This window comes from Crocuta crocuta, unplaced genomic scaffold (assembly GCF_008692635.1).
Source record: "Crocuta crocuta isolate KB4526 unplaced genomic scaffold, BGI_CrCroc_1.0 scaffold48, whole genome shotgun sequence".
Taxonomy (NCBI): domain Eukaryota; kingdom Metazoa; phylum Chordata; class Mammalia; order Carnivora; family Hyaenidae; genus Crocuta; species Crocuta crocuta.
The window spans coordinates 9,083,678-9,097,560 of NW_027533089.1; the positions used below are offsets into that span (position 1 = coordinate 9,083,678).

Consider the following 13,883-nt stretch of genomic DNA (forward strand, 5'->3'; position numbering starts at 1 on the left):
AAAACAGTAACATAAGCCAGGAATGGAGGGGATCAGTTACTAGAGTTCTGATCAAGTGCTATTCTTCTAATCTAATTGGTAGAAGGATTAAAGATTAGCTTTAGGTATGTAAAATGTCAAGGGTAAATGCTATTAAGAAAAATTAGGGTCAAAGTTTCAAACTAGTAGAGGAGAAAATGGAGAAAACAAAACAAAAAATATATGTAAAGAGATGATAGTAAAGTGAGATGAAGAGCAGGCACAAAAATGGCAGAAATAAGTCCAAATTTATCAATAATCATTTTAACTATAAACACAATGAACCTGCCAGTTAAAAGTCAGAGATAGCCATCCAGATTTAAAACAAAACCACCTTATACTCTTTATAAGAAACAAAGCATAAAAACACATTTAAAAAAAGTCTGTTAGAAAAGGTCAGGATAATTACGAGGGACAGGGTGTGATGAGGAGGACGTGGGGGGCGGGGCAGGGGTCCGGAGTGCTGGTAATTCTGTATTTATGACTCAAGTGTTGACTTTCTGATAAGTGAAGCTTACATTTAAGTTTTGTGCATTTCTCTGAATGTGTACTTTATAACAAGGTGTTAAAACATTTGTAAAAAGGGGCGCCTGGGTGGCTCAGTCGGTTAAGCGTTCGACTTTGGCTCAGGTCATGATCTGACGGTTCGTGGGTTCANAAGTTTTCAAACCTGAAAAATCGGAAGAAAAGTAAATTAACGGGAGTGTCGTGTTCCTAGATTTTAAAATGACCTAGAAGCTCAATGCAGTCCCAATCAAGCTCCAAGGGGATTTTTCAAACTTGATAAGGTTTTCCTAAAACTGACATGGCTAGTAGTCCACACCATCCTAGGAAGTTAAGATGGAGGGAGGGGGGAATCTGTCCAACTAGATCTAAAAGCTGTTAAGCTACAGTAATTAAACTGTCATTGGAAATTTGATAAATGACAGAAGTAACTTTGGCAATCAGTGGAGGAAAGGATGGCTTTTTAAATAATTCTCGAACAACTGGTTGAGCAAATAAAAGGGGAGAAAATGGCCACTTGCCTCCTATCATACACCAAAATAACACACATGTGAAAGGCAAAACTGTAACACATTTAGAAGGAAATCTAGAATATCCTTTTTACTTTGAATCAAGGAAGAATTCCTTAAACTAGACAGAAAAAACATTAAATATAAAAGACTGGTCAGTCTACATTAAAACAGACTTCTACTCATCAAAGGAGATCATAAATTGAAAAATCAAAGAGAGGCTAACAACACATGAAACTGACCAAAGATTAGTATGGTAGGCAGCCTCCAACATTGGTTACTGACCTTCCCAGCCGCCTGGTGTTCACACCCGTCTGTTGTCCCCTCCTACACTGTACCACATTTGCTCTGCATTATCAAGTACATGGGGCAAAAGTAATGCTGTATCACGTCTGAGATTAGGTTATAAAAACTATAGCTTCTGTCTTTTTCTCTTGGATCCCTCACTGAGGGAAGCAAGATGCCATGTTCTGAGCATCCCTATGAAGAAATCCATAGTCGTAAGGACCTCTGAGGCCAGCCAACAATCATGTGACCGACACCTTGACTGCAGGCACCTGAGAAACTGACCCAGAGTCCAGCTATGCTACACAGTAATTAGCATCCTTAATACATAAAGAATTCCCATGAATAGATATGGAAAGATAATCAAAAACAAATGGGCAAAAGATATAAACAGGCTTTTCACTGAAAATGCAAAATATTTTTAACTTCATCAGTAAACAGGGAAAAGCAAATTAAAGATACATACCATTTTCATCCACTGAACTGACAAAAACTGGTCAAGATATGGAGCCTAAGTAACCTTGATATGCAAGTTGTAGATGTGTAGAACTGTTACAATCACTGTGAAGGAAAAATGTGGCATTTTTTTTAAAACTGAAAATAAATATATCCCACAAACTAGCAATACAGAACTCTTGTATCACTAAATATACTAAGAATGTACACAGCAGCATTGTTTATGCAAGCAAAATTCAGGACATAGCCCAACTGTCCATCAAGAAGATGGATAAATTGTGTATTCATTTAATACTATACACACTACAATGAACTATGTATTAACATGGATAAATCTTAGTGAGTGAATCACTCAGAATAAATCTGAGTGAGAAAGCAAGTCTCAGAAGATACCATGCAATATTCAAAATACTTAAATGTTAATATATAATTCATATACAAACCAACAATAGAGGTCAATGTGCAAATCAGGAAAATAAACTCTTTTATTATTGAGAAAGAGACAGAGTGCAAGCAGGAGAGGATCAGTGAGAGAGGGAGACACACAACCTGAGGCAGGCTCCAGGCTCCAAAATGTCCGCACAGAGCCTGACGCGGGCCTCAAACTCACCAACCTTGCGATCACGACCTGAGCCGAAGTTGGACCAGCAACCAATGAGCCTCCCAGGGACCCCAACCTTTTTATTCTTTAAATAACTATACAATAAAACTACCAAGTGATGAAAGTAGCACAAATCATTCAGCCATCACTAATAACTTCCAAATCATTTGTTTCAACAATTGGCTCGGTAGAATTTTTTGACATAGCTCTCACCAGCCAAATGATGCCCTCATATAGGACTGCAAACTCTTCAAAGACCTTCCCCCATTCATTTGGTAGTCATTAATTAATATGCTGTTTGGCACCTGAAGAGAAGAGACATGCAGCTGATCCCCATCTTACCTTATCGAACAGGATAAGGATGAGGGGGCAGGGTTAATTGGGTGGGATTGATGATCTTGGTTGCCGGAACTGGAAACTTGTGTTTCTGTCTCATTCCATACCTGAAACTGCCCCCTCCTCCCACATCGACCAACCAAGAAATAATCAATGACAGGTTGCACGAGCAGCTTGGTCAGGCCAAGGAGGGTGAACCTGTAGAGATGGAGAGGGCAGACAAACAGAATAGTCCTGTCTGGAGATCAGCCAAGGAAAGAGGGGGAAGAAAAGAGCAGGAGCTGTACTATCACTTGCTTCAGAGCGTACTCTTCTGGGTAGGAGAATCCTGGACAAGTCACTCGCCTCATGCCTCGTCAGTGCACAAGGCAGCCCACCCTCCACCACAGAACAAGTTGCCAAAATGTCAAAAATCCATCTAAAGGGCCATTACTGCACCAAAGGGGCTATGACCCTAAACATCTGTGCCTCCCCACACTCCCTCCCGATCTTCCCAGCTGCATCCAGAGCTTAGACCCATCTTGCCCTCGAGCAGGATGAGGCATTTCTCTGGGAGGATGAACAGAAGAGATGCTCTTTAGCTTCATTGCCCAGGTTCCTCTCCCACTCAAGGGTTTACAAAACTAGAGAAGATTCCCCAGCACTTGAAGTAACAGTATATCTACTATAAGTCCTTCAGCTTTGTCCCCAGTGCTCAAACCAGAAGTGTGGCACAAACTATCATGTGTGGTTTTTGAGATAAACTACATGTACTGGAACTTATATTCGTTTTACTAGTTTCTGGAATTAGCGTTTACCAATATGTAAACATTTCAGTATTTGACATTAACTTATGGTGATACTAGTGCTGCAGTACTGAATATTGGCCTGTGCAGACAGAGTATGACAACTCTTTATGCAAAGACATGGAAACTAATCAGGTTTTGAAAAAATACCCCTGTGGTAAAACTAAGAAAAACTGAGAAATTCAGGACAGTGGTTATCCTTGAAGGAGAAGCAGCAGGTAATTTTCTACTTGAGTGACAGATTTACATTTATTATCTACGGTTCATAACATAGACATATTTTCCACAAGTTTTCCTCAGGGTTGACATTCTGGGTTTACGGAGTCAGCTTTAGTGCAAGCTCCCATTTTCTGCAACAATGCTTTCACCGTCTTACAAGAAATCCTGTCAAATGCTGAAACTGTGCTGAAATCAAGACTTTTTTTTTAAACCTTTTTTTTAAAAATATTTTTATTTATTTCTGAGAGAGAGAGAGAGAGAGAGAGAGCGTGAGCAGGGGAGGGTCGGAGAAAGAGGGAGATACAGACTCTGAAATAGGCTCCAGGCTCTGAGCTGGCAGTCAGCACAGAGCCCAACGCGGGGCTCGAACCCACGAACCGCGAGATCATGACCTAAGCGAAAGTCGGACGCTTAACCGACTAAGCCACCCAGGCGCCCCTGAAATCAAGACATTTATGTCTGTTGAGTTTCCCAGTTGTAACTAAAGAAAGAAATGAGGTTAATTTGATGTGGTTTGTTCTTAGGATCTAGGTCAGTTGCCCATCACGTTTTCTCCTAAATGCTGACAAAACTGTCAAGTACTTTTAAGAGTTGTCAAACTTCTCAGAATTTACTCACCTTTTGTATTCTTCCCATCTCTAATCTTCTGGCACCTCTTCTATTTTCTGTAGCTTCTCACTCAAACTATACTCAGGAATGGATTTGACCCCAGGTATATAAGCTCACTGAAATAGGCTTGGTGTTTCTTTAGCATTTTTTCATCTAAACTAATAGCTTCTCACAAAGAAAATCTATCCTTACCAACAAGTCTGGAGATCATTTTCCTCTTTAGATTGTTACAGGGATGTTATCTTTCCCTAGCAAGTTGGACTTGACTTCCCTGATCTCAGTTCAGATATAAAAGCCCTTTTCATTGTTTTGAGTTTTTGTTGTTGACACTGTTTTCCTGCTACTTCCAAGCTTGGCATGGATCTCTATTAATTGCTACAACTGCATCCCCTCCTTTTTCAGGATCAACCCTCAGTTTTATTCTCTTTTGGGGTTTCTATAAGCTAATAATCATAGTCTAGAAGCAAATAGTCATATTTGCCCCTTTAAAAAGCTAACTCTTCAGAAATTAAGACTACCACAAACAAGATGTCACACTAATTGTGGCAAACAATGACTTCCCATGCTTTGAAAGGCAAGGAGGACCAGGAATTCAAGCAGAAATACGGTAAATGCAATCAAGCATGTGGGGGAGACTGAGGTATGTGGCAAAGAGTCACTTCTTACAGATGCAGAGGAGATGTTTTAAAAGAAAGTTTGTACAACACAGCCACAGTCGAATAAAGATAAATAATCCAAACTACCACACTCAATTTAAATTTACAGAAACAGGTTTTTTTTTTGTTTTTTTTTTTACCTTTAGGAAAGCTTGAAAGAAACTAAAACTAAAATAAAATTTCCAAAACTGCTTTGCAAAAAACATCACTCAACATAGATGCTGGTTCCACTTACGGAGCTTGTCATCTACTCTGTATCATCAGGCATTTAGCACACCCAAGAACAAAATCATGACATCTTTAGTTCACGTAGGAATAAGAGATAACACACTATACACCTTAACTGACCATGAAAAGATTGTTTTATTCCATGAAAATATTCTCAACAGAGAACACTATCTTAAACAAAGCATTTACCATTAAGAAATCAACATGTGCACAAAAAGAGTAAAAATTACCGAAAAATTAAAGATTTCTTTTGGACAATTCACATGTTCAAAATTTAAGAATGATTTAAGAATGATTTAAACTGTGCAAGTACAAACGTCTGTCCTATTGTAATAACTCATGTACAGGTTGCACTATTCCACGTGAAAGGACCTTGCCTCCCACGGAAGCAAATCCTGCTTTGAGAAAAACAAACAGTAGCCTGAAAAGAACAGTTAGTCCTTATAAGAAAGCCTTAAACTTTGCCCTCTCTGGCCATCAACCAGAAAAACACAAGCACTTCAGGCTTTGTACAGAGGACAAACACAGCCAGATCACATTTCCTCCTCACTGCTAACCTTTAAAATAAAAATAGCACTAGGTTTTAAAACTACTTTATGTAGTCTGTCAGTATTGAATAATGTCACATTATATAAATAACCCTGTAAAGAGATTCAAAATCTAAACTTCATAGTTTACTAGCCTCAAAGGTAATACACTGTATGTCAGCCGTGTAACAGGGGTGCACTCGATCTTATGAAGGCATTAACCTTCACACAATTGTCATTCAGCTTTAGTATAACTGGTAGTAAGTAGGATTCAAATAACACTGGGAAAAAATTATTAAAGCAGTCACACAGCTTCTAAAATATTGCTTAAAATCCAATAATACACAGACCCATTTCATGTTCTTTCTTCCCTCAAAAAGTAAAGAACAAAATTAATGAAGCTTCTGTGGTACAAAGATCCCCCCACCCAAGGCCATCCCCCTATTAAACACCACTAAGAAATTAGTTAAGATACAAGTCATTAACAGAATCACAAATGCGAGGCAGGACAACATAAGCAACAGGCGCACTAACAACAATTATATTTACAAGTATAAACATACAGGAATTTCCATTGTACAAGTAAAAGTGCACATAGATCATTACAAAGTTTCACTAAATTTCATCCGGTTCAAACAAAAGCATCACTTGGAAACAGACTATCATTTTAATAATAAGAACATGGTCACCCCAAATTAAAACACAACGGGGAAGGGAGGAGAGTCCATAAAACTTCTCATAAAAACACTGAGTAAAGTAAAATGGACCTGGACATGTCTTTAGTCTGATGCATAAATTTGAAGATGCACCATCAAACATGGTAGAGCTCTAAAAGCCACCTACCGAGGCTACACTGGCATCCGCGGCAGCGCTGCCGAGTTAAAGGAGGTCGCACTGAGCTGACACATAAAGCCCTTTGTGGGATACTGTAGTGGTAGTGTTGGCAATCAACAGATTTAGGCACTCTAGTTTAAGGCAGCATTTGAATGGAAGCAGCTGACTTCTGACAACAGTCCTTTGTCTTGAGGTGGTGAGTATCTTGTGTGTTTATTATGCCAGGATTTCAGTGCTGACTATAGATTCTTCTCAGACTGAGGTGAAGATGGATCACGTTTCAGAGTTCTTTAAACCGGGCTGCAGGCTAGAGCAGAGATGTTTTCTTTTTCTTATCACAGATACTTCAGGTTCACAAACTACTTCTTCATAATGCCAAAACTGGAATGTTTGTAGTGGGGAAGTTATAGCAGCGAACACAAATACTAGGATGGAAACATTAGTGCTTGGAGATGTCTGACAAAGTGACTTGCACTACAGATGTAAAACAAAACAAAGGCTTTGACAAGAACAAGGGATTATAAAGACATGCCTGAAAAATCTAGCTCAATCACTCTAGACATGCAACGGAATGTTAAGCAAGCACATAGGTGGCGCAGGCAGACACTGACAAATGGCAAGGGTTCTGACAGACAACGGGTCTAAAAGCCAATTAGAACAGAGCTGGGGAAGACAGTCCTTTTGGGACAAAGAGAAGACAAATTTAATGAGAGCTCTGCATTCTTTCTGATTTAGACATCAGTAAAAGAAATGGAAAAAAAAGTTAGGCATTTTTGGCTTTTTTTCCCCTTATGTGAATAACTGCAAATGAGGAATTTAAGGATTGATATTAAAATGGTTTTTAAAACAATGTATGGAAATGATAATGAAGTTAGTAAAAAAAAAAAAAAAATGTCTGCATGCACTCATGCAACTTGCTTCTCTCTCTCTGTTTGAGCCTGACAACTCTAACACCCTCCCCCTAAAAGCAGCTGCATGTAACCTCCTTCAACATCTTGCCCATTTCCTCAGAAACCCTCTTCAGGAACCTGTAGTCCAGGAGGAAAAAGAAAAGAACAATTACTGAAGACCTTTGGTAAGACCAAAAGGGGTGTTCAGTTTAAAGTGTCTGTCCCAAAAGGCTCTAAAATTATTTTACAGTCAGCTATGTGAGAACACCAGAAAAATCTGGGACATGAGCAAAATTAAAGACCAGTCTTTTAATTGCTTCTCACTTTACTTCCCCACACGACCACCAGCACTGCACAATCCTTAATTGTATAGTATTTCCGACAAATGCTTGTTGAAATTAATTGGAAAAAAATAATCTTGAATCGATGATTCAGCTAAAATGAGGAAATGCCCTAAATGGTGATAGAGTCCTCCAACCCAGTCAAAAATTTTCTTTTCAAAGTGAAATGCACAAGGACTTCCCTTCAAGATTTCCTCTCACTGCACCTAGAATTTATTTGCCTATGTATAATTGCCAAATGCTAAATAATTACTAAAGTGGTATTTCCCAAAAGACATATTCAAGATGAAAAATACAGGCATTAATTTGGAAGGAAGGTTATACATTACTAGAAATTAGTAGTATAACAGATGGAAATATTTTCAGGTCTCAGAAAAAAATCATTTTATCCACCTAAGAGCTAGACCACGCTGATTTATTTTGCAGGTCTCTTGATTAGCCTACTACTAAAATAGATTTATGTTTGAGGTGCTTGTTTTCTTCCTTTCGGAAACCATGTGAAGAATAGGGAGAAAAATGAAAGCGATTGTATTTCTTATTTTTTCAATTAGTCAACTATGATTTTTCTTCCTAAAAACCGTTGCTACAAAAACTCAAACTCCTGGGGCACCTGGGTGGGCTCAGTCAGTTAAGGGTCCAACTTCAGCTCAGGTCACGATCTCACACTCTGTGAGTTCGAGCCCCATGTCGGGCTCTGTGCTGATAGCTCAGAGCCTGGAGCCTGCTTTGGATTGTGTGTCTCCCCCCCACCCCCCGCTGCAAAATAAATGTTAAAAAAGAAAAAAAACCTCAAACCCCTATGCCAAATCACTCTTTTGAGAGTCCACTTTCTGTAGCATTTCAGAGCAGTTTTACTTATTTATGATTCACTACAGTCACTGTGTTTTCAGAAGCAAAGTGTGTGTTGGGTGAAGGGGGCTTTCTATCTATGGATTCCTGCCCAAAATATCAAATTCTCTAACTTATAAGGCAGAAAAGTACAAATCTTTCACAGAGACTTAAGCAGGACATAAAGCAAAAGGCATCAATTAAGCTTCACACCAACATCACTCACATAGTAAAACATCATGAGAACGGTTTCTTGTGGGAATAGTCACATCTTTAAGATAGAGCCTACACTCAGCTCACATAGTGAACAATGTTATCTTGGATGCCCTTTAAGTTTTCTTATGTTTTCCCACCCGTTGAATGTGTTTCCGTTTTCCGTTATCGTTTCTATGTCATACATGTCACAAAGCTGCCTGGTTAGTTTAGATGTAAGTTACTGCACCTTTACTGTTTTTCTCTAGAGTTACATCTATGTATGATGTGGGAACGTAGCCTTCTTCTCCGTTCTGCCTCCGAGCTCTTGTCCAGCCATCACCTTTGTCTTCCTCAATAATGTATAGAACTTCACCTTCTTTCATTGCCAGGGTACCTTCATTATGTCCTAAATGAGAGTTTTCATAGCACAAGCATAATTATAGCGAGAACTGAGTAAAGGTTACAAATACAACACAAAACAACATGAAACTCTACTAGATTCAACATACCTAGAACCAAGAGCCCACTGACTCTTATTAGCAACAGCTCTATGATGCTTTTGTTGTTTATCCAACACTTTCATATATAACATGACCTCACTGGAACTGGACAATAGCTCTGGGAAACTGGCATTATTAGTATTACCACCAAATAACAGATGAAGTAACTGATCTACAATGACATAATATGATTTGACAGGATATTGTAACTCCTATTTCACTTCTCCAACTCTTTTCCTAAATTTGAGTGGCACTGCTATCTGGAAAATTCATGACCTGTGGATCAGGAACATATTAAGACTGTGAGAGAGTGGAAAGAAAGAAGGAAAGAATATGGTTTTGAGAGAGAGCAAAGGAAAACACAGGTTCAACTCTGGTATCTGGAAAATTCATGACCTGTGGATCAGGAACATATTAAGACTGTGAGAGAGTGGAAAGAAGGAAGGAAAGAATACGGTTTTGAGAGAGAGCAAAGGAAAACACAGGTTCAACTCTGGTGATGGTGGAAGCAGAATAGTCACAGCCACAAAGCACAAACTTCCTTCAAAATGTCACAAACCTCAGGACTCCCTTTCTTGCCCATGGCCAACCACTCCCAACCCGCTTAGCAGTAACAGTTTTCACAAATCAATCTTCATTTAACATACGCTAAATTCTCCAGGTTACATTATGGCAAGCCCTTATTCAGCATTTTGTCCTCAGAATGAGGAGTAATTAAAAACTTTACTCAACTTTAAAACTAATACAATGGATGGGTGGGGAAGGACCTTAAGTCATATGCCATTTTATAACAACTTATTTGTGAAAGTGTTACTCTGCTCCTGAGAATTGAGGAAAAGGATTTTTCACAGTCCATGAGCAGAAAAAGTAACTAAAAATCTGCAAGAGAGAACAACATGTCTTCCTTGCCTCACAGAGATTGTTCCCCACCTATCACAGGGGAAGGAAGGCATAGTCAGAAGCTCCACATTCTCTCCTGTTCTCACTGGAAAATATGACCTACAGAGTCAAGATAAAGTAGGGACATTCAGCTATGCCCCCTGTCTTGTACCTTTCTCTCAATGTCAGCAAGTTATACGGAAGAGCTTAGGGTGGCATCCACTAGCTTTCTACTTCCTAGGTTCTGAGCCACCTGCTCAAGCTGCTTCAACTTCGGTGATTATATGTAGCATTAGTAAGATCTCTGGGAAAATTAAATTCCGTATTGACCAAAGCTGATAGTCAAATAAAAATCTGTACTAGGATGCTGATAACACAGGTAATTTTCTTTCAGTGTCATGTACAGAAGAAAAACCTCTATTTGTAATACAGTTACAACAAAAATATTCATACTAATGAGCTGGAATTATAATTTTCTGACAATGTATTATTTAGCTAAGGACACCTAAGTGCATGATTCAATGTATGCAGATTTTAAGGTTATCAAATACAAAAGAAAATCATACCATCAAAAGGGTAGATAGCTTTGCAGTGTCCAATAGCAGGCAAGGGATCGTCATCTTCAAATTCATCATCAAATTCATTGTGATGACCATGTTGTTGGGGTGGCCCACGGACTTCTTGGTTTGCATCATCAGTGTAACTTCCCTCAGGACTATAAAACATAGAAGTTTATCTCATAGAGTATCACAAAGATGGCAACTTTTAACACTATCTGCAGGCTGATCTCAGGGTCAATTCAGAGAACTAAATATCAATGATACAGTTCCAAATTAAGCCTTTAATTTCTTAAATGTTGTTGATATATATAAATTGCCTGCAATACAAAATGCTTTTTTGTTGAATTTCCTGAAACTAAAAAATTACAATGTTCTAGGCATATGGTATGCATTCAACAAATAGCTCTATCATTGGGTCCAGAGATAAAATGGAGAAATACAGGTAACACTTGCCTTTCATCATCCCAGATTTATCACCTTTTGGCAAAAGAACCCTAACGTTCCACAGGAGACCCACCCAGACCCATGGTCAGTTCAAAGGCTTCCTGGGGAGTTCTGTCCTGGCTCCAGAGGGCCTGAGTACAGCACTTGTGTGGTAAGAGTGAATAGTTAACAAGTAGGCTTATAACCTGATCAGATAAAACAGACCCACAGAGCCTTTTCCTTAGGACTGAAGAGAAGCTCCCTCCCTTCCTTCTCTACTGGACTTGGACCTGGAGAAAGATGAGCCCAGTGCTTTGGAAGATCACCATATGAAGCCTTCAAATGAAGCCAACATAGTGGAAGGTAGAACTGTGAGGTGGAGAGAAACAGTCCTGAGGAGACCATCTGAGCTCCTAAGATCAAGCTTTCCCTAAAGCAAGCCAATAAAATCCCTTTAGTTTAAGCCAGTATGGGTATTTATTGTCACTGAAAGCAAAGACTCCTAATAAAGTTAACTTCCTATTAATCATGCTAACAGGGAAGTTAGTAAAACTCAGAAAATTAAAGAGCAGGTAACCCACAGGCATTTTTTTCCCTTAAATTTTTTTTAAGTCTGAGAGAAAAATATTAATAATTTTGCTAAAAACTCAAATGACTGAATAAGATAATGGAAAATCTGTATGATTAGAAATTAAAAGCACTTTTAGTATGTCTAAAAGCCATGTTCTTAAATAATACAAACCAGAGAGATTAAATTACTTTAGGTTTTACCTAGTAACAAAACCAGTGTATTTGTGGGTTTCTCTTGACACACAGGTACTCTTTCAAAAAGTGGTAAGACTTTGAGAAGGAAGAACTAACATTTCTCAAGCACATACTGTTCCCAGGCATTTTATTATGAGGTGCTCTATGGACATTACTTCATTTATTACTAATAATTAGGTATTTTATTTTTCTATTTATTTTAAAGTTTATGTATTTTTGAGAGAGAGAACAGGGGGAAGGAATCCTAAGCATGCTCTGTGCTGTCAGTGTGGAGCCCAATGTGGGGCTGATCTCACAAAATGTTAATAAGTTCATGACCTGAGCTGAAATCAAGAGTTGGGCGGATGCTTAACCGACTGAGCTACCCAGGCATCCCTGTATGATAGATATTTTAATCTCTTTATTTTAGGAAACTGGGACTCAGAGATCATTAAAAATGAACTTGTTCAAATTACACTGTAATTAAGTAGTAGCCAAGATTTAATACTAGATCTCTCAAATTTTCTCTAAGGAGAATCCTAATTTGTTAGATCTTAGTGGGGGCAGAATGGGGAAAGACATAAACACAGAGGAGGAAACTGTCACAAATGGTATGAAAGCATGAAAACTTAGCAAAATGCCTTTTGGAAGCTCTGATTCAAACTAACAATATTGTTTCTTCCTTCACAAAACTTTGAGCAACTTAACAGTTAAATTTTTCTTTGGCATTAGCCATCCAACTCCATCTAAACCTTAAGGGAATCTTCCCAGGTCTGAGGAGCCTATGCCTTCTGACAGTAGCTCCATAATTTCCTATTTTCATACCTTTGTTTTTGGATGCATGACAAACTAGAACTAATCAGCAAAGAACTACTATAAAGAAACAGAAAATCAGTTAGGTTCATAAGACTAACGCTATTAAAGGCCAAACCCATTACACCAAGGAAGAAGAAAAAGAACTGTATGAAATTTAGAACAAAAAAGTGAAAAAAGTTTGAGGGGGAAAAAAATACAAACAAAATGCAAAGAGTGACCTTTCTCGTCCCTGTGTTACAAGATGATTTATGTCACTGCTATGTCTTCTGTCTCCTCTCCCACCTGTTTTGCCTTCAACTTCAGAGAGCCAAGCCTTAGGAAAAAAATAAATAAAACTGAGCTCAGTTAAGTATTTTTAAAGCTGAAAAGATAGTCTACATTTAAAATGTGCATTGAGTTTTTATAATTATGTAACTCTTAGAGAAGGGAAACCTTTATTCCAGTTTGACCGATGATCAACTTATAGCTGATAAGCATAAATATTCAGTTTTACACTTGATCTTAGTCATAAGGTCGAGAAGCGATAAAATAAATGTTTAGTTTTAAATAAAGTTTTAATTAAAAGGAAAAACTTGAATAAGGGGCTAATTCTAAAGATTATAGACCAAAATGATTTCTTTCTTTCAGATCATAATCCTAAAATTAAATTTTTGAAGATAAAATTGTAGCAAAAAAATCAATCTATCATAATGAAGTTTATACAAATGAATTTGTCTTAGACAACTACAAAGTAACAAACCTACCTCATTCTTGTGGATTTCCATTCGAAGGCGGTCAATGTTATTCATCGTCTCTGCTAATTTAGGCTGCAAACTCCCTGGATCCCCCATTTGTGGATTTTTCTCATACACATCTTTCATTTTGTTGAGTGCTTCTCTGAAAATGAGAAGGAAGTCACAAAATTAAATATTCACTTCATGCTCCCAGATAAAAGAGTTTCATTTGATTTGATTTGATTTGATTTCATCTGATTCTGGGGGCTCTCATGTAGCCTAATCTTAAGAGAGTAATAATATCTCTTTAAATATAGTCTAACATTACCTGCTTAAAGATAACGTGTATAAAGATGATAATGTATATAGTGAGCAATTTATGGAGGCAGTCTTAAAACATTTGGAATAAAAAAAGAGATTCCTCATT

General features: G+C 38.1%; 1 protein-coding gene across 3 annotated transcripts in view; it reads right to left on the reverse strand.

The window, feature by feature from the left end:
• Window positions 1–5,322: 5,322 nt before the first annotated feature.
• Window positions 5,323–13,883, reverse strand: part of FNBP1L (formin binding protein 1 like) — a 114,245-nt gene continuing 105,684 nt past the window's right edge. For 2 of the 3 annotated variants that reach the window (XM_077746037.1, XM_077746035.1), the window contains 4 exons: window positions 13,487–13,619; window positions 12,962–13,056; window positions 10,767–10,915; window positions 5,323–9,227 (listed from right to left, as the gene is read on the reverse strand). In XM_077746037.1, the coding sequence (XP_077602163.1) occupies window positions 9,049–9,227; window positions 10,767–10,915; window positions 12,962–13,056; window positions 13,487–13,619 (556 nt within the window). In that variant the 3' untranslated portion in view covers window positions 5,323–9,048. The remainder of the gene's footprint in view (window positions 9,228–10,766; window positions 10,916–12,961; window positions 13,057–13,486; window positions 13,620–13,883) is intronic. The other variant, XM_077746036.1, reaches the window with a different exon arrangement.